Source organism: Quercus lobata, chromosome 3, assembly GCF_001633185.2.
Source record: "Quercus lobata isolate SW786 chromosome 3, ValleyOak3.0 Primary Assembly, whole genome shotgun sequence".
Taxonomy (NCBI): Eukaryota; Viridiplantae; Streptophyta; class Magnoliopsida; order Fagales; family Fagaceae; genus Quercus; species Quercus lobata.
The window spans coordinates 25,577,793-25,599,711 of NC_044906.1; the positions used below are offsets into that span (position 1 = coordinate 25,577,793).

At 36.3% G+C, this 21,919-nt stretch overlaps 1 protein-coding gene across 2 annotated transcripts; it reads left to right on the forward strand.

The window, feature by feature from the left end:
* Nucleotides 1-829: 829 nt before the first annotated feature.
* On the forward strand, nt 830-15,273 carry LOC115979716 (TMV resistance protein N-like). 2 transcript variants are annotated; one of them, XM_031101783.1, is made up of 2 exons: nt 830-1,437; nt 15,019-15,273. In XM_031101783.1, exons 1-2 carry the CDS (start codon nt 944-946, stop codon nt 15,023-15,025), a joined length of 501 nt encoding a protein of 166 aa, XP_030957643.1. In that variant the 5' UTR covers nt 830-943; the 3' UTR covers nt 15,026-15,273. The 2 variants fall into 2 exon arrangements, 1 of the variants encoding a protein (XP_030957643.1); XR_004089166.1 differs by lacking the exon at nt 830-1,437 and adding an exon at nt 14,819-14,866.
* The last annotated feature ends 6,646 nt before the right edge of the window (nt 15,274-21,919 follow it).

Sequence of the window (21,919 nt, forward strand, 5' to 3'; positions counted from 1 at the left end):
TATTTAATATATTTTTTTCTTTTGGTAGATGGAGATATTTTTTTGAAAAGATGGAGATAGATTAAAATGGAAATGGATACACTTTTTTCAATTCTAGGTCCACATCATTTAGCTTATTTTTGCTACAATTTATGGGCCTCACTCTACTTTTTGGTACTATTCATGGGCATCACTATACTATTTCAACTAACTTTTACCATTATTTACAGTACTTTCAGCAATAAGTTTTCAATTTCTGCAAAATAAGCGGTCTCCAAACACACCCTAAGTAAGATTTTGTAGTCAAACTTTGACCTTTCAAAATTTAGATTAAGAAAGAAAATTTAGCCCCGAAACAGTTTTAATGTCATTTTCTATTCAAATGTGTGTTTTGGTCCGCAAAGTAAATGACATTAAATGGGAGAAAGAGGCTCCAAGGTTTTCACAATTGCCAAGTCTACGACAAATAATAATAACTATAAATAGCTTCATGAATAAATATATATGCTATAATTGATTGGTTAATTAATATTAACATGGCACAAATAATTTAGGACACATGGCACAAAATTGATACTCTAATTTGAAATTCTAATTTAAGTTTCTCTTAGCTTCACCTACTATTATTATTATTATTATTATTATTATTATTATATATAGATTACGCATTTGGACCACCAACTATTTTTAATATGCATTAATGATTTCGTGGATAGTAGTACGCTACTACTATAATTTCACATTTGACTTTCTCGGTATTCTTCACCTCACAACTATCTGAATCTAACATTCATTTCCTTTGCTCCGCCATTCCCATTCTTTCTCAAACCCATTGAGAAATCTTTTCTTCATAATTTTCATTCTTTTTGCTTTCTTAAACTCTTAAAACATTTTCAATTTTGTCACCTCTTTTTTTCTCCTCTTTCCTTTAGATCTTCTCAACTGTCTGTATATCCAAATTACAATGGCTCTTCTAACTAATAAACGAGCCTCCTCTTCGTCTTTCACCCAACGATCTAAATATGATGTGTTCTTGAGTTTCAGAGGAGAAGATACCCGCAATGATTTTACTAGCAATTTGAATGGTATTTTGCGTCATAATGGTATTAACACCTTCATGGACGATGAGCTCCAAAGAGGGGAGAAAATTTCTATTGAACTTTTCGAAGCTATTGAAAGTTCAAAGATTTCGATAATTGTATTCTCAAAAAACTATGCAACTTCCACTTGGTGTTTGGATGAACTTGTCAAAATTCTTGAGTGTAAAAAGAGTGGCCAAGTGGTGTTTCCTGTTTTTTACAAGATAGATCCGTCAGAAGTACGTAGCCAAAAGGGAAAGTTTGGAGAAGCATTGGCAAAACATGAAGCAAATTTCATGTATGACACGAACAAGGTGCAAAGATGGAGGGCCGCCCTAAATGAAGCTGGCAATTTATCTGGTTGGCATTACAAAAATGAGTATGTATTTAGTCACTACTCTATTATCACCACAAAATTTTACTATTAAAAAACAACTCCTAGAAGCTATATTGTTTGTTTTTAATTTTTAATTTTATTTTATGAAACTATTATATTTTGATCATATCTTTCATTACGGAGCTAGTTAAACTACAATGGTTAATGATAGCAAGAGAAGAATATATTGTAGAGAGGGAAAATTCCCGACCTATCACAAGTTGACACATCACATTACCAAGTCCACAAAATACAGCCAATTACAAAGCACCACGTACTGCTACTAGGTTTTGCTATCACTATTCAGAAGCCAACGGAAATTTGTCAAGGGTCATGCAAAAACCAATCACACATCAGCACACGTGTAAGCGATGACACAAGCAGCCTCGCATGTGTAAGCGATGACACAAGCAGTCCAGTACGTGTAAGCGATGACATAAGCGGACCAATCAGGCTGTGACATGTGTCACCAATCAGACTCCGTCACGTGTTGCTCACCCACCTCCAAACTCCTATAAATTGAAGCCTTCCTAAGACATTTAGGAGGACCAAGATTCAGAAGTGAAAAAGCTCTGCTGGAATCAAGCCCTGAAGCCTCCAGGAACTTCAAGAACTTCAACCCCAAAATCGGAGAACATTCGAAGCAGAATCATCCAAACCATCTGCCTAGATCCAAAAGTTTACGGGAATCAAGCTCAAAGGTCCGAAAACATCAACAAATCACAAATAGGTGAAGCTCTACGAATTCAAGCCTCCAAAGCCCCGAAGAACTTCCACCACAAACCCTCAAATACGAAGAACATTTGAAGAGGAATAATCGAAATCATCTTCTTAGATCTCAAAGTTCATTGGAATCAAGCTCAAAAGCCTCTAGAAACCTCAAACAACCACAAATCAATGAAGCTCCACCGATTCAAGCCTCTAAAGCCCCAAAGAACTTCCACCACAAACCTTCGAAGATGACGAACGCACGAAGAACACGAAGAACAAAGAATTTCTAACAAGCTCATAGCCAGAGATTCATTGTAATTTTATTTCAGAGATCTTCAATCCATTCCTCAACCAAATTGAAGGATATCTTGTGTGCAAAACAAAATCACATTATCACAATCCCAATCAACAAATCTTTCAAGGAAATCGAATCAGAGGATCAATCTTTTGTAATCACAGAGAATTGTACCACACAATCATCAATACAAATTCACATTTGTGAAACTATTTCACTTGTTTGACTTATTTCCAACCGAGAAATTTAGTCGTCTACAAATTCTGGCACGCTCGGTGGGACATCTCTGCCTCTCATCTCATTCTCCTTCAACGAAAGAAATCTTCACCATCTTGCTGCCTACTTCAATGGCTTCTAGCAAGAACATTCAAGTTTCAACAATAGCTACTTCAACCAAACTTGGTATGGCTAACACCAACAACTGCATTGGTGCAATCAATTGTAGCCAACCTAAAGCTCATAATCAACTTCAATCTCAATCAACCAAGGAAGCCAAGGTCCAGAAAATCATCTCCTTAGACCCTCTTACAAGAAACAAGGTCATCAACAAGGACATCTCCACCTTGGAACACCTCAAGTATGGGGGCAAATCCCCCTCTTCCTTCACAAGGAGTTGGTCGCACAATTTCTCTCCCACCGAAGGGAACCCAAAAGATGAGATTTCATGTGCTCACTTCAATTCACTTCCTTCTCCATCATCTTGGGAGGTTGTGTCAGTTATAATGACTAACACCTCTACCATGGAAGAAAAGATGGCTGAAATGGAACAAAGAGTTGTCCTTCTCACAAAAGCACTTGAAGATAAGGACCTCCAAATTGCAACTTTAATGAACAAACTTGAAGTACAAGATCTTGGTGAATCAAGCCATGGTCATAAATTCACATCTGAAAAGGATGACGAAGGGAGAGAAATTGAAAACACTCCCCGACGAGAACAATCTACTTCAGTTGCTTCATTGTCAGTCCAACAATTATAAGACATGATAACAAATACCATCCGAGCACAATGTGGAGGTTCTTCTACAAGTTCTCTCACGTATTCAAAATCCTACACAAAGCGCATCGACAACATGAGAATGCCAAATGGGTATCAACCCCCCAAGTTCTTACAGTTTGATGGCAAAGGAAATCCTAAGCAACACATTTCTCACTTTATAGAAACTTGTGAGAATGCAGGGACTCAAGGAGGTCTCCTTGTAAAGCAATTTGTTCGTTCGCTCAAGGGAAATGCCTTTGATTGGTATACAGACTTAGAACCTGAGTCAATCGACAGTTGGGAACAACTAGAAAGAGAGTTTCTCAATCGATTCTACAGCACACGGCGTATGGTAGGCATGATGGAGCTTACCAATACTAAACAGTGGCAGGATGAGCCCGTCGTTGATTATATCAATCAGTGGCGTTCTTTGAGTCTAGATTGCAAGGATAGACTTTCTGAAATATCTGCTATAGAGATGTGCATCCAAGGCATGCATTAGGGACTTCTTTACATCCTTCAAGGGATAAAGCCTCGAACATTTGAAGAGTTAGCAACTCGTGCCCATGACATGGAGTTGAGCATTGCTAGCCGCGGAAGTACAAACCCTCCCATACTTGAGGAAAGCATAAAGGAAGTAAGGAGGAATGACAGGAATGCAAAAGTCGGCCTCAAAGACCCAATGGTTGTTAAAACTGCTGAAATCAAGGTTCCAAGAAGAGGATCAAATTCAAATGAAAAATAGCTTGAAGGATGGCAAAAGAACGAAGTGCGTCGCCTGACTTTTAAGGAACGTGAGCAAAAAGTATATATGTTCCCCGATGAAGATGTGCCAAACATCTTAGAACAACTATTGCAATTGAAGCTAATTGAATTGCCAGAATGCAAGCGACCAGAAGACATGGGGAAAGTTGATGACCCTAACTACTGCAAATATCATCGCATCATTGGCCACCCAATACAAAAATGCTTCGTCTTCAAAGAACAAATCATGAAGCTTGCCAAAGAAAACAAGATTGATCTAGACTTCAATGAAGTTGTCGAGTCAAACCATGTGACCATTACTTATGATGTACTTCCAACTCTCAAGTAGGGGCCAAACACTAACCAAGCTCACAAGTTGATCAACAATGATGATGCAAGGATCGGCCCCATCAATGGGAAGTTCCTTAAACACTTCTATGCTTGAACATCAAGGGTTGCTCCTTGGTAAGAGTTTAAACTGCCCACTGTAGCGCTACAAGAGTACATGATGTCTTCCTATTACCCTTCAAAGCGTACCAATAAGGAGAAATTAATCCTACTCCATGTCACCAATTGCGAGTGTGGTATAGCGGTTGGACGCCCGTGTCTCCCTTGAGGCCAAGGTCTCGGGTTCGATTAGTGATGATACCCACTATTACACACTACGCCCCCCTTTTTGCAAAAGCACATAAGAAAAAAAAAAAACAAAAATCTTTTGAACTACTTGATGACTTGATCCCTCTTTGGGGTACGTAAGCAACTTAGTACTTGTCACTAAGTTCAGTCATATGAAAAGAAGAAGGATGGCTAGTCTAACTTGAGGAGTTTTCCAACAGTCATAAATTCTCTTTTAAGGTCCCTTTGGTTGGCAAGCTTAAAGATATACGATTGTTCAATAGGATGATCAAAGATCGTTGTAGTAGAAAAGGAAGACTGTAAGGAGTTGACGTTGCTTAACTTTCTTTGAAATGATGATGAACATAAGTTGATGCTTGGTTGTGGAGTAAAATAAAATCTCCAACCTCTTTTGCAAGAAATGAAGTCTTCATGGCATTGCTCATCTTCTGTGGACATCCTCTCACATCTCTGAAGTATACTTTGCATCACTTATCTCCTGAGGGCATCTCCTTATACCTTTCAAGTCTAGGCTACATCGTCTCTCTTCTAGGTTGTGCCACTTCATAGCTCTGAAATTAGAACCACATCATCTCCCTTCTGAGTGGTGTCATTTCACATCATGTCTCTGAAATCTGGATGACGTCAACTTCCTCCAGAATGATGATAAATTATATATCTGAAGTCGGTGTGGCATCATCTCTCCTCTATGGGCATGTTCGTGCAATGTCAAAATTCTTGGTAGCATGTTTCAACATCTTCAAAATCTTGGTAGCATGCTCTGGCGTCTTCAAATGTTATACATCCTTGATGTCTGAGCTATGTTGCCTCTAAAAATTTGGTGCGACTTCAATGCAAGTACAAGTGCTAATGTAGAGTGTTGTTGTGGCTTCATGGCAAAGATGAACGTTGGCACAGCTTCGGCGAAAATGGAGTGTTGACATGGCTTCATGGCTTCGACATAAATGAAGTGTTGTCGTGGCTTCATGGCAAGGATGAACGTTGGTACGGCTTCGGCATAAATGAAGTGTTGTCGTGGCTTCATGGCAAGGATGAACATTGGCACAGATCGGCGAAAATGGAATGTTGACGTGGCTTCATGGCTTCGGCACAGATGAAATGTTGACATAGCTTCATGGCAAAAATGAATGATGACATAGCTTCGGTGCAAATGAAGTGTTGACGTAGTTTCATGGCAAGAATGAATGTTGTCACGGCTTCAGTGCAAATGATGGTATGACTTCAAAACGAGTGCAGGTGCGAATGAAGTGTTGACATTGCTTTATGGCAAAAATGAGTGTTGACACAGCTTCGGCATGAATGAGGTGTAGATCATGGTTTTGAAATCCGGACCGGACCGTACGGTCCGACCGAAAAAACCGTGAACCTCCCACCATCACGGTTCTTTAAGCTTAAAAACTCGTCTATGTCAAAAAAGCAGGGAACCGTTCGATCCGCAGTTCAACCGCACGGTTCTAAGAACCGTGATCAGACCGCTTCTCACGGTTCCCTTTGAATCTGAACTTAAAAATAAAAATAAAAAATAAAAAAAAAACGTAGAAAAACAAAAGAAAAAGAAACACAACTGTTGGGAAGAACAAGCCGATCTAACTTTGCTTCAATCTCAAAAAACATCTCAAATAATCCAAACACAAAACAAAATCCAATTCTTACAATGAAGTTGAATCAGAACAAGAAAAAAAAAAAAAAAAAGCCGATCTGACCCAGTCTAGTGGTGGGGAGGAGGACGAACGGCAGTGGAGTGGCGGACGAGGTAGTATTGGTGAACGCTTCATCCTCTGGTGCTGTTTCTCCTTCTTCTTCTTCTTTTCTTATTCTTTCTTCTTTTTCTCCTTCTCTTTCTTTTGTCCGTCTGCACTTTCTCTCTTTTAACTCCACTCATTAGTTTTTGTATTATTTTTTTTATTTGTGTTTTTCCAAAGCCCTCCACGTGATTACATTGGAAAGGTAAGAAGAGTTTCAGCCATCCATTTTTTTCACCTTCCCAACATGATGTGACAACTCTCTTAATTGTTAAGTACTTCTAATTAATATTTACAATTTTTTTTAAAGAAAAAATCTAATACCGAAATTTGTCTTAGAATTTTTTGGTTGTTAGCTTTTTTTTTTGGTTGTAATTCTGATGGGATAGAGAGTAGGCAGTAGAGGAAAAATAATGGGTTTATATATATTTGATAGGTATTCAAATTTACAATTGTGCCCAAAAAAATATAAAATTGTGTGATTCTAAAATTATTTTAATTTAAGATTATTAAATAATTTAAAACTTTTATTTTATTTAATATAATATAAGTGTCCTTCTAATTAGTATATTATTATTGCTATCACAAGTTTAACTAATCAACATATAAATAAATAAAGAATACCATATCTACCTTTACTTAGTATTTAATATTTCTTATTTGTTTTGGGAAAGTTATGATATAAAAAATATATTTGAAAGATAGATTTTTATATTTAATTAAATTATTTTAGTTAATTTTTATATTTATACTAATTTAATATAATTATTTATATTTAAATAATTATTAAATTAATTATGACGTCATCACGGTTCGATCCCGGTTCAACCTCGGTCCAACCTCAAAAACTTTGAACCTCTCTCTTTTACGGCTCATTGAACGGTTCAGGTTTCAAAACCTTGGTGTAGATGTGGCCTCAATCCAAATAAAATGTTGAGGCAACTTTATGGCAAAAGAAGAGTGCTAGTGCAGCTTCATTACAAAGGCAAATGATGGTGCGATTTTATAGTAGATGCAAGTGCAAATATTGCTTCATGACAAAAATGAATGTTGGCATGGCTTCAATACAAGGATAAACGCTGGCACCACTTCATGGTAAAGACTCTTGGCACAGCTACGTTGTAAAGACTCTTAAGATGACTGCATTGAAAAGACGAGTGTTGGTGCAGCTTAATTATCGAGGGAAGCATACTGCATAACAAAAACAAACAACAAAAAAAAATTTGTCAGGGAAAAGATCTCATAGCACGTAAGAAGAAAAAAAAAATCTTGAAAACATGAGGAGAAAGCTGAAGGTGGAGCATGTATCTCAGTGATGAAGGAAGGCAATAGCATGCCTTTATATAGAAAATTTCTGAGACAACAGACCAGAAAAATGAAGAAAGTTAGCAAACCATTAAGTGCCCGTTTGTTTCCACATTTTGAGCCCAAAAAGTGCTTTTTGAAAAAAGTCAGGCCTAAAATTGCATTTGGTTAAGCCAAAACGCAACTTTTTGATAAAAGTTGTGTTTTGGGCATAGGCCAAAAACGCGGACTGAACGTAGAAATTTTATGGACCTCTGAGGGTCCATAAATGAAAACGCACACTGCGCGTTTTGATGGGTTACCATTGCTAATGATGAAATTACAGGAATACCCATAAGCAAACACAGAACAAACACTACAAATCATAACAATAAACAATCTTTCTCTCAAACATCTCTAAACTCAAGCATAATCAGATTACCAGAATACAAACTCAAAAACACAGTTTTAAAATTAATCAAATCATAACAATAAAAGAAAAAAAAAAGAAAAAAAAAAAGACAAAGGACAGAAGCCAGCTGACCCATCTGGACTGGGTTGGGGACGAAGATGAGCAACAGCACGAAGATGAGAGCTCCCTGGAATGTTCTTGAATGAAGGAGAAAAGGAAAATTTTCTTATCACAAGAGAGTTTTGGAATCAAGAAAAAAAAAAAAGAAAAAAAAAGAGGGAGCTGGAGAAAGAAAGAGCTCCTGGAACGTTCTGATGAATGAGGGAGAATGAGGGAGAAAAGTAGAGTAAAAAGAGGGGTAAGGACTGTGGAGGAGAAAAAAAAGAAAAAGAAATAAAACTAAAATGTATGGTTGAAAGTGAAATGGAAAAAGAAAAAATAATATAAAAAATAAAAAATCCTAATTGAGAAATGCTACTGTAATATTTTCACAATAAATTTTAAGTAACAGATTATTATTAGTTAATATTGGTTAGTAAAAAAATAATTTCAGTTGTGGGTTCAAATTAGAACAGTAACAACTTTTCACATAAATTTTGTTGTGAAAATATTGCGAAAAATGTTGTGAACGTAACACTTCTCATAATAAATTTTACACAGTAATTTGTTATTAGTTCTCATTTGAACCTACTAATGACATTATTATTTTTCTTATCTACCATTAACAACTTGTCATATAGACTTTATTGTGAAATTTTTGTAAAAATATTGTGTCCATAACTTGCATTAAGAGAGATAATTAAAACAAAAAATTTACTTATATATATATATATATATATATATCTTGTCATTTTTGGTAATTTATAACTCAAACCTCCACTTTTATAAGTGCAAGCCAAACACTTAGTTTTTTCAAAAAGCACTTTTTAACAGTTTTTACCAAACACTCAGTTTTTTAGAAATGCACTTTTTTATTATGCACTTTTTGAAAATTTCATTTTTTCATTATGCACTTTTACAAAAAACTGAACCAAACTCACCCTAAATGGTTCCACCAACCGGCCAATGACAAAAAAAAAGAAAAAAAGAATTGCATTCACATTTCAGAAATGTGAAAGCAATTAGAGCTCAAAGTCAGATTTTGCAAACTCAAATGCACTAAAAGCCAGGGTAGTCTGCACCTAATTTTCAAATGAACGAGGATATTTAGCCATGGAGATAGAAGCTGATGGCTCATTACCTACTCGCAAGTCTGAATCCTGGCACCATCCTGTTAGGGCGGCCACCACAAAATTAGACCAAAAGGCCATACTCCAACAAAAACCCGTGGCTTTCCCTTTCAGATTTGTGAAAATCCAGACCTTATTTCACAAAACTGACCCCACAGGGACCTTAAACGGGCTTCGATTTACAAAACCCTGAAAAATCAAGCTCACCGGAGGAAACACGCGCATCCACGCGCGGCCATAAGCTTCGGAAACCGCAGCCTAGTCTTTCAAATCTGTGCAAATCTGCCCACGATTTCAGAAAAAAGACCATACCAGGAGATTCTACGGCCTCCGATCTAAAAAACCAAAGAATTTCGGGAACAAAAGAGATCCCACGCGCTGCCACGCGCCACCAGAAACCCGGTAATCTCCAGGGTCGGTTCACGCGCTTACACGCGCCGGCAACACTGCACGCGCGTTGCACGCGCCAGACGCTTAACGTGACGTCACCAATGACGTCATCCTACACTGGTCTGACCCGTTTGTCCAAACGACCCGGTTTGACCCGAACCGACCCGCAAATCTGACCCATTCCGAACTGCCTGCAAAAAAAGAAAGAAAGAAAGAAAAGAGTGAGAGAAAATGCTTTGACCAATTGGACTTTGACCTTGACCAAAAAGTCAAAATTTTCAAAATGGACTTATCCCACTCAGTTTTTCGAGTACATTCCAATTTTGGGATTCGTTTCTTCATTCGAAACTCGAAAATCATGCAAACGTCCAATTTCCAGAAAGTTGACTTTTGCACAAATCCAAACCAAAAGTCAAAATTTTCAAGTAGAACCTGTCTTGCCCAATTTTTCGCGTAGATTCCAATTTTGGGGTCTATTTCTTCATTTGAGAATCCAAAATTGCTCAAATAGTGTGATTCTGCAACTATTAGCTTTAAAGTGAACTTTGACCAAGAATCAAGATGTTCAAGCAAAGCTTGTCCTATTCTGACTTTCACATAGATTCTGGTTTTGAAATCCACTTATTTGTTTTGGACTTGGAAATCACCAATCAAACTCACATCTTTGAAGTACTGACGGTGTCCAAAACTTAAGCTCCTGAGATCAAAATTTGAGATTCATCCATTTAATTGGGATCCCCTCAGGGTTATTCTCCAGACTTCATCAAGACCTCCCTTTCAAAGTACAAATGAACTCTCACAAGTGTGTTGAAACTTGAAATTACACTAGGTCATTAATTCAACTTACCATTCCTGTTCGGTGCCTACCAGTCTTCAACCTACCATTCCTGTTTGGTGCCTACCGTTCCTATCTACCGTTTTCATCTACTGTTCTCACCAAAAATTCTCAACCGCCATTCTCAACTACCTATCTACCATTCCTCGTCTCTCTACTATAAATAGAAGGGCCAGGTTCATCAAAAACTCATAAAAAAAAAAAAAAAAAAAAACACTGAATCATGAAATGAGGATTTGCTTCTTTCAAATTTTCAAGCCCTCCTTTTGACAGCCATGGCCTTATCATTCTCAACACCTAACAACCGATATTGATTCATAATCGGTTTGAGATCAACCCTCTCATGGTTCGGCCGAAACCCTCTTTACAACATCATTGTAGTTTTGAGATCCAAACAAACTTTGTTTCTCCACTTAACGACTACATTTGTCTATAAAATTTCTCATAACATAGCCTGTATCATTGTTCCTTGTAGTCTCAGATCTACCTAATCAGGAGATCTAAGGCCAACTGAATCTCTCGTACCCTAGCTCAAGGAGCTTCCTAACTGCTTTGGGAACTCCATAGTCCTTCTCAAGTTGTTTGGTCTTACAGCAAAGGTAGAGGTTCGGAACAAACAGCAACTTGTTTGGTTTCCAAAACAGGTTCACAAGTTAGCTCCATCTTTCATTTTTTATGTGCTTTTCCAATAAGTGGCAGTAGGTGAAGATGGTAAAAAATGTTGGGGTATCCTACAAATTGTTTTCCATCCAACACTTGAAACAACCTCCAAGGCACTAGCTCATCAGAATTCAACCTTTTGGTGCCGGTAAATGGTCACCAAAGCCTTATTCCATGTCCTCACCACCATGGGACCCAAAGGTCATCGTTGCTGGTACCTTAAAACTCACTTTCTAGAATTACTCCAACTTAAAATCAGCTTGAAGAATTTCAGAAGGTACTCTTTTGAAATTACTTCAACATAACGTCCGTCGGCATGGTCCCATCACACAGGCACATTCTATAACTCGCCGCCGGACCTCATTCAGCATGCAGTCAGTCCCATATCCAAAGGTGTACTTCCCATAAACATCTACACCAGAAGGGCCCCAACATACAGAGCCAGCACCGTGGTGGCGTATGTTTCACCCATTCGCTTTGCTTCATCCCCATCTTCTCCACCACCAACATCAGCATCCCCAGAATCCATAAGCTTCTGAAATTACCTCAACTTAACCTGGGTGAAACAATTACACACGCACATTCAACCACTTTCCCACATGTCCTCACAGTAATTCAAGGTATATTCTTCAGAAATTACTTCGCCTGGACTTCTTAAAAACACGAGGTTAGCCTCATGACTCTGCATGCTGTACCCAGCCATCATTCTCTCATCTTCCCCATCTTCTACACCCTGTGATCGCCGCCAACAATCCAAAATACTCTCCTGAAATTACTTCAACTTAACCTCTGCTGAGAAGGCTCCATCACGCAAGTACGTTCAAATACTTGCAGACCCCTTTTCAGTCTCATCAAAGCCTTTCATATGGGTGGGTCTACTCTTCAGAAATTATCTCATCCTTCTAAAAGCTCCACCACCTTCAACTACTTCACTTAAAGAGTCAAGTACCAAAAATCCATTTTTCGAAACTCATTCCCACACCACACTCCGAGACTGTGTGCGTGAATGAGTCTCGAGGGGGCATTTGTAGAGAGGGAAAATTTCCGACCTATCACAAGCTGACACGTTACATTACCAAGTCCACAAAATACAGCCAATTACAAAGCACCACGTATTACTACTAGGTTTTGCTATCACTATTCAGAAGCCAACGGAAATTTGCCAAGTGTTATGCAAAAACCAATCACGCATCAGCACACGTGTAAGCGATGACACAAGCAGCCTTGTACGTGTAAGCGATGACACAAGCAGTCCAGCACATGTAACCGATGACATAAGCGGACCAATCAGGTTGTGACATGTTTCACCAATCGGACTCCGCCATGTGTTGCTCACCCACCTCCAAACTCCTATAAATAGAAGCCTTCCTAAGACATTTAGGAGGACCAAGATTCAAAAGTGAAAAAGCTCTACTGGAATCAAGCCCTGAAGCCTCCAGGAACTTCAAGAACTTCAACCCCAAAATCGGAGAACATTCGAAGCAGAATCATCCAAACCATTTGCCTAGATCCAAAAGTTTATGGGAATCAAGCTCAAAGGTCCAAAAACATCAACAAATCACAAATCAGTGAAGCTCTACGAATTCAAGCCTCTAAAGCCCCGAAGAACTTCCACCACAAACCCTCAAATACGAAAAACATTCGAAGAGGAATCATCCAAATCATCTTCTTAGATCTCAAAGTTCACTGGAATCAAGCTCAAAAGCCTCTAGAAAGCTCAAACAACCACAAATCAGTGAAGCTCCACGGATTCAAGCCTCTAAAGCCCCGAAGAACTTCCACCATAAACCTTCAAAGATGATGAACGCACGAAGAACACGAAGAACAAAGAATTTCTAACAAGCTCATAGCCAGAGATTCATTGTAATTTTGTTTCAGAAATCTTCAATCCATTCCTCAACCAAATTGAAGGATATCTTGTGTTCAAAACAAAATCACATTATCACAATCCCAATCAACAAATCTTTCAAGGAGATCGAATCAGAGGATCAATCTTTTGTAATCACAGAGAATTGTACCACACAATCATCAATACAAATTCACATTTGTGAAACTATTTCACTTGTTTGACTTATTTCCAACCGAGAAATTTAGTCGTCTACATATATAATTGATACTTATCAATTAATTAGAAGCTTCTCTCACATAATCTTTTGAAAATCTTCTTTTCCAAAGAAGATTTTCCATACATATTTGTGCAAAAAGACTAATATTGATATCCTAGCTGAACAATAAATAAAAAAAGTATTTGTATTGACAGTTTAGATCTATGAATTATGTGCCATTTAATTTAATTAACAAAATTTCAGTTGTAGTTCAGAAGCTAAACAAAATTAACAATTTTGAATTCAATTTAGGATAATATTTCTATTTCTAACAGTTTTTTTTAATGCTTTGTGATTGGCAGCCTCCCTCAATTTACGTTTATCCAAGAAATTTTTGAAGAGATCTCAAGTGCTAAATTAAATTGTTCGCAAGTATTTGTTGTTAAATACCCAGTTGGAATAGACACTCGCGTAAAGGAAATAAGTTGGTGCTTAGATATTAAGTCAAATGATGTTCGCATGTTAGTGATCCATGGTCTTCCTGGAATAGGAAAGACAACAATTGCAAAAGCTATTTTTAACTTAATTGCATATCGTTTTGAAGGAAGTTGCTTTCTAGAGGATGTTAGAGAAAGCTCAAAAACAAATGATGGTGTGCTCCAACTACAAGAGGCACTTTATTATGAGATCTTAGGGGGTAGAAATTTGAAAGTGCATGGTGTATCTAAAAGAATCAATGTGGTAATGGAAAAGCTTCGCCACAAAAAAATTCTTTTAATTCTAGATGATGTGGACAAATTAGTCCAAGTAGAAAATTTGCTTGGAAAATGCAATTGGTTTGCTTCTGGAAGTAGAATTATTATCACAACAAAAGAGAAAAAGTTGCTATCCACTCTACGAGAAGATTGTCATTTAATTTACTATAAGGTTAAGGAATTAGATGAGCATGAATCTCATGAACTCTTTTGTCAACATGCATTCAAAAGAAACAAGCCTACAGAAGATTATTTGGAGCTCGTACACCAATTTATAGGTTATGCCAAAGGACTTCCACTAGTTCTAAAAATAATAGGTGATGATTTATTTGACAAAAATTTACAATGTTGGAAAAGTGCATTAGATAAGTACAAAAGAATTCCTAAATCGGATATTCAAGAAGTACTTAAAATAAGCTACGATGGATTGGACCAAATTCAACGGGATATTTTCCTTGATATTGCATGTTTTCTTAAAGGATTCTACAAGAATTTGGTTGTAGATATATTACAAAGTAGCAATTTTCATGACCCATACTATGATATTGAAAAACTTATCGATAGATCTCTCATAGTTGTTGCAAAAGATGACAAATTATTGATGCATGACTTGATACAACAAATGGGTTTGGAAATAGCTCGACAAGAATCGGAAGTGTCAAAACATAGAAGGCTATTGTGTTATGAGGATGCTCATGAAGTACTAAATAGAGATACGGTATAATTCCTTTTGATTTACCTTTTCCATTTTCTCACAAATACTCATTGTGTTTGATTTATCATTTTAATGTTGAAGATAATTTTGTTTTAAATTTAATAATCATATGTTCTGTTGTCTAATGTGATTCATGTGATTCTTTGTCCAATTAGGGATTAGATGAAATTCGAGGCATAACATTGTCCTTGCCACAACCAAGAAAGATGCAATTGAATCTTGGAAAGATGAAAAATCTCAAATATTTAACAATTCGTAATGTAATTTGTGAAGACCTTAAATCTTTTCCCAATGGGTTAAGGTTACTTGATTGGAATGAATTTCCTTTATCATCCTTGTCGTCCACCTTTGAACCTACAAAACTCGTTGTACTTAACATGCAAGGGAGCCACATTGAATTGGACAAGCATTTCGAGGTATAATCATAGCATTTATAAATTCTTATTAGGTTTTTTTTTTTTTTTTTTTTTTTTTTTTTTTTTTTTTTTTTTGGCTAAAACCAATCCATGCATTTATTACTATATAAAATAAAATTTCTATAATTTTTTTTTTAATAAATAAGACCAAACTGTTCACAAATATTTTAAAATGTACACATAACCATAAAGAATTTATGGTACAAATCAATGAACTATTGACAAATGTTTTTTTTATTTTTTTTTTAAAAAAGAGTAATGCTATAGATATTGCAAGTTTTACTATATTGAACATACAAATTAATGTGTCACGAATTATAAAGAGACAATTCAAATATTTATTTTGAGGTGGTTGAAGCCTACTAATCGCATTTATTGTCACATTAATTTGTAAGTTTTATGTTTATAAAATTGTAGTACCTTTAGCATTTTTATTTTAGAAGTGTGTATTATAATTCATAATTGAACAGATATTATTTCTTAATATATACTCTTAACTTTTTTTCTTTCTTTTTTATTTTTTTAAATGAGCTCGTAGCCTTATTTTGTTTTCTTTTTACTAATAAATTTTTTAAAAAAAATTGTTCTTTTGCAGAGGTGTCGATTCGAAACATTGAAATATATAGATTTCGCATATTGTAAAAATATTACAAAAGTACCCGATTTATCAGTGATTGCCCCAAACATAAAGAAGTTGGAGCTTTATAGATGCAAGAATTTAGTCAAGGTTCATCAGTCCGTTGGACTTCTTGAAAATCTTGAATTCTGGGATCTCAATGAATGCCGAAATCTTAGAATTTTACCGAGAAAGCTCCAATTGAAATCTCTTAAATACCTTTATCTCTTTGGCTCTGAAAGTCTTGAGCAAGGAACAGAAAGATTTTCATCAATAGGTTATCTCACTGGCCTTCGCGAGTTAGCAATAAGTTTAAAAAATGTAAAAGATGTTCCAAGTAACATCTCTGATTTACAAAATCTTAGGAAGCTCTATATGTATGATTGTGAAGAATTTCCAAAAGTCATGGATACCCCTGGCTGCTTCCCCAATTTAGAATGTCTCATTATCTTTTACAGCAATGTTACTACCCTCCCTGAAATTGCTATCTTATTTCCCCAATTAAAGATTCTAGGGCTTAACTGTTTCTGGAACCTTTTGAAAATTCCAAGACTTCCACATTGTATACATGTTGTAAATGCAATAGGGTGTGATTCGTTGAATTCACAATCAAAAAGAAGATTATTGAATCAGGTCTCTCTTTCTTTCTCTCAAAGTATTAGAATTTTTTTTTAATTGAAGATTATTACTAGATTTGCTAAACTGAAGTTTCTTAATTTTGTTAATGGCAAGCAGTTTGGAGAATCTATAGGGCTTCAACAAAATTTCGTATGTGCAAAGGGAATATGGCATCAGGATTCTGATTCTGAAACAAACTTTGAATCAGAATCAGAATTTGATTTCGATGAAGCTACAACTGGAATGGACTCTTCATTTGAAATGAACTCGAATCTTGAAGCGGGCAATGAATCTGCATCAAAATTTGAACTTGATGAAGCTACATCTGAAACAGACTCAACAAGGAAACTTTATGATTATTATTCACTTACACTTCCAGGAAGTAAGATTCCAAAGTGGTGGTTCAACCATGAAAGTGTTGGAAGTTCTGTATCATTCTCGGTCGGTCGGAAACTTCCATCAATTGCTTTCTGTGTTGCTCTAAAAGTTGAACTTGATGTGCCATTTGAATTCGAATTTGATAAGTTTACCGGTTTTATCTACATGTACATCAATGGTTTTGAAAGATGTCTTGTGGATACTAAATTTCTGTTAAATCCATCATCTTTTATGTGGTTCCACTATATAAGAGATAGGTCTTTGGAAGACATAATTCTAGGGGATTGGAATGACATTGAGATTCTATTTAAATGTTCAAATTATGATCCTAAAATAGCAAAAATTACAATAGAAAGGTGTGGAGTCCATGTATCATGCATTTGTCCTCCATGCAACTCCGCAGCAAATAAGGTGGCCCAAATAAGAATTCATGAAAGACTCAAACCTTCTTTTGATGAAAGATTAAAAATGTTTTTATGTAGAGTTGCTGCCGAAGTCCTCCCCTTTGAGAAAAAGCTCGTCAGGTGCTCAAAAACCCAAGATGCCCATTGCCCTCTTTGTGAAACAGGAGAAGATTCTCTTTTACATCTATTTCAAACCTGTCCCTATGCCAAAGGAGTATGGTATGGTGGTGGATTGGGTTTTCGAGTCGAAATGATCCAAGCTCAGTCTGTTATGGAATTTGTTGAACATATAATTGACACCCCAAGTGAGTTACTTGCAGAAAGAATTACCAAAGATGAGTTCACACTATATGCAGTAGTGGCAATGAAAATCCTTTGGATGGCACGAGAGGAAGCTCTGTTTTCAAACAATAAAGCCAGCATAAACCAGTTAGCTTATCGTCTGAATAAACAATATGAGTTTCACTTGAGATCACTCACCAAAGAGCAAGACAGGGGAAGTGCTTGGACCAAACCACTTGATCAATTCGTAAAGCTTAATTTTGATGCATCATGTGATCAAAACAATGTAGGCTTGGCTGTGGTTCTCAAAGATCAAGACGGGAATGGGAGAGTTATCAGACGTGGCATAAACATCAATGGCAAGATGGGAACACCATTGGCTAAAGAGGAGTGCAAATTGTGGTAGAGAGTACAAAGGTAAGCATTCTGTGTATTTGATAAAATGTTTTTATGGGCTGAATGAATGAACTCACTCTCTTTCTTTACTAGAGAGGAGTTTCAATATATATATATATAAATATATATATGTAATGGTAAAATATGTTTAAAAGATTAAACAAATGGATTACTATTTCTCTTTCTTTTTTGTAGTCGGATGAATCTGCTCTAGAGATACTTATTATTTTGATAGCTTGTTGTCGACTATTTATCTTTTGGATTTTTCTATTTGAATTGCAGCAAACTTCATTTTAAAACTAGCTTGCAAGCCAAATTTTGCTTTGGCTTTGGCTTCTTCTTCATTTGGAAATCTGGTTAGATCAAGAACATTTGGTGCTTTTTCTTAGGAAGTACATTCTCTCATTGCTTCTTACCAAGCCAAATTCTGTTAGCTTCATCTAATGTGCCGTCAGGTGCCTGTTTTGTGACTGTAGATTTTTTGTGGCTGAGTCTGTTGTGTCATAAGCAAAAGGTCCCCAGACTAGGGTGTGATCAACGATCAAGTACTTCGTAGAATATGCCAAATGTCAAAGTAACTACTAGAGGCAGACCTTCTGGAATTGCCACTACCAATTGCGACTGCTGCAGTGACATGCATGATCAGCCATCCTGCACTTCACCTCTTACACTTTGAGTTCAAAATATGTCTATGAGTAAGAAGATTTAGAGTATCAAAGCAACAAATGTTTTCTCATTTCATCTATTAAAAATTGCATGCTACGGTTTTTTTAATTAATTTTCTTTCAACAAATGTCTATGATTTCAACCAAAATTAATGGATAGTGGATAGCTTAAAAAAACTATTGTTGCTTTAGGTCATGCTTAAGTATGATCAAGCTGCTTATTTTGTGCTGTTACTCTCAAAGTTAGGGGCTGCATCTTGTTCGTAGTAGAGAAGATGTGATTGGTCAAATTTATAATTCTCATGATGATGTTTCAATCTCCAACTCTTTTTCATTGTAACTGCATACATTTATGAAATTTAGTAGTCATAAATTAGTGAGTTACATATGATTTCTTTTATTCTTTTTTCATCTTTTGTTACAACATTTGCAACGATTATTCTTTGGTTTTGCCTTTTGTGGAGATCCCTTAGAAGATTGGCTTTTAGTGTCTCTTGAAAGGTTCCTAAGTCCCTACATGCAGCCCATGTAGTTGAGTCAATTTGCTGTCATTTACTTTCTGTTTAGCTGTGTATGCCGTTTTCAACATTCTTTACCTATACAAGGACTGTGTTGTCAACTTTATGAGTTACAATGAGTAAATGGGAAATATGTTAAATTTTAAATGGTTTTATTTTCTTGTGATGTAATACTTCAATGTAGAATGTATTTAATTTTTAGGGCATTTTTATATTGCAATTGTAGAAATTGACCCTACTTACATGTGCTATAAGGCTGTTGGTGGGTGCTTGTACATTTGGAAGAATCACTATAGTGATATCTTGACCACATTGTCTAATAAACAAAATCATGTAGAAAATGCATATGTATTTTGAAATATATTAAATGACCAAATAGAAAGGAATATATTTCAAGAAGTTAGGATTTGGGTTTCGATAATCTGCTTCAGTGTTTTGAATAACTGAAAATTACAAAACTTGAAAGAAAATATTTAACAAGGACAAGGCTGATAAGGTAAACTATTAACTTTATATCATGATGTTTTTATTTGTGTGAAGCAGCTTAATGCTTAAGAAAAATGCAAACTTGTTTGCAGAAAAAATGAATGCTCTTAACAAGTGAGTGAAAAGGCAAAGACAAAGTTGCAATTTCAATTCAAGTATCTGATTGCCCTCACTCCAACTTCTTAGTATTGGCTATGACCATTGAGGTATGTTCATGAGTATAGTATGTTACTCTTCTTGGGATATTCTTGAATTAAACAAATGAAACTCTACAATTATAATTTGCCTTCTAGCAATTTGAACTAAAACTTATTTTGAGCTTTAGGTTGATAAAACAGTCACCTTACACAAGCCCTATCAAAGGTGATTTGTCCACAAATTGGCTTGCAAGTGGCCTGGATGGAACTATATGTAGCTTGGTCACGAGATTTTTAGTGCATGGGCTAAGGCATGTATATCTTAGTGGTAGCCAAGGCACCCAAAATTTAAGGCACTAGCTTGTAAATGTCACCAAATTAATTAACTTCTTTATATCTATAGTGGAATATGTTTATAAAAGGTTGATGATACATTCTTAAATTACTCTCTTCTTCCTTAGCTGCCTTATTGAGGCCAATTTTATGTATATTGCCTGCCTCTCTAATGAACAAACTTTTGTTTTTGTTTTTGTTCATAATATAATTTGGGGTCGTTTTTTTTTTTTTTTTTTTTTTTTTCATTGGGAGACAATAATTTCTTTATTTGAAGGAAAATATATGTATATTTTAAATAAGGTATGTGTAAAAATATATTTTATAGGGAAAGTAAAAATTCTCTAATAAAGACCAATAATTTTTTTGTTGCATTATTGATATTATGTTAATACCATAAAAAAACTGTGGCTTTTGAAAGGGATTCAATGTTTATGATATCTGCAAAAACTAATGGGACCCTTGTATTAAATTAGAAGAATTGGGGCATACAACACAAAGGATTATCTTTATACAAATAAGAAATATATATATATATATATATATATATATATATATATATATAAAATGAATCTCATGGGAGGCAACAGCCACCTTGGCCTCCCTTTGCTTTGACTTTAATCATGGTCTGCTTAACATTTACTGCCCCTGCCGCCTCATATGAGGTGTTCAGGAAGGGACATGTATAATTTCAAAATTTTTTTTTTAATATCATACATAGGTAGAAATAAATCATCTTCCTTTTGGGGTATTGTTGTTCTCTTGCCAGATACTATTCTACCTATATGTAATATGACCTAAGCATTGTTACAAAACCTTGGGAACTAAGAACTCTGATAATTTCATTTTGCTAAAGCAAATTAAATTTATAATTTGGTTTATTGACAATCAATCATCTTTTTATACCAATTATGCTGTTGAAAAGGAGAAAGTATACCATGTTTCAGTAATACCAACTCAACATCTGTTTTGGTATTTCCTACCCAATAAATGAGTGATACTTGTTTCAAAAAACCACATCAGACTACTTCAATAAATGATTAATTTATCTTCCCGATAGTATAAAAAACCACATCAGACTACTCCATTGTAGTGACCCAAAAAGGGAGGTCTTGCATTCCATGAAATCCCATATCGCTTAGGGAAGCACATGGAAATGTGTTTATAAGGAATGACCTCCCTTCAATGTGTAGGGGCCTTTTTCCCCATTGTTGTGTGCTTTGAGGGAGAACAAAACCGTGAGGGGTATGGGCTCCAAAGCAAAAAATATCTACATAGTTGGGGCGGGGTCGTTACAGATGGTATCAGAATCATGCCCTAGCCAGAAGTGTGGGCCCCATACGCGAGGATGCATGTGCCCGTAAGGGGGGTGGATTGTAGTGACCCAAAAAGGGGGGGTCTTGCATTCCATGGAATCTCACATCGCCTAGGGAAGCACATGGAAATGTGTTTATAAGGAATGACCTCCCTTCAATGTGTAGAGGTCTTTTCCACCACTGCAGTGTGCTTTGAGAGAGAACAAAACTGTGAGGGGTATGGGCCCCAAAGCGGACAATATCTACATAGTTGGGGTGGGGTCATTATAGATGGTATCAGAGCCATGCCCTAGCCGGAACTGTGGGCCCCATACATGAGGACGCGTGTGCCTGTAAGGGGGGTGGATTGTAGTGACCCAAAAAGGGGGGTCTTGCATTCCATGGAATCCCACATCGCCTAGGAAAGCACATGAAAATGTGTTTATAAGGAATGACCTCCTTTCAATGTGTAGAGGTCTTTTCCCCCACTGCTGTGTGCTTTGAGGGAGAAC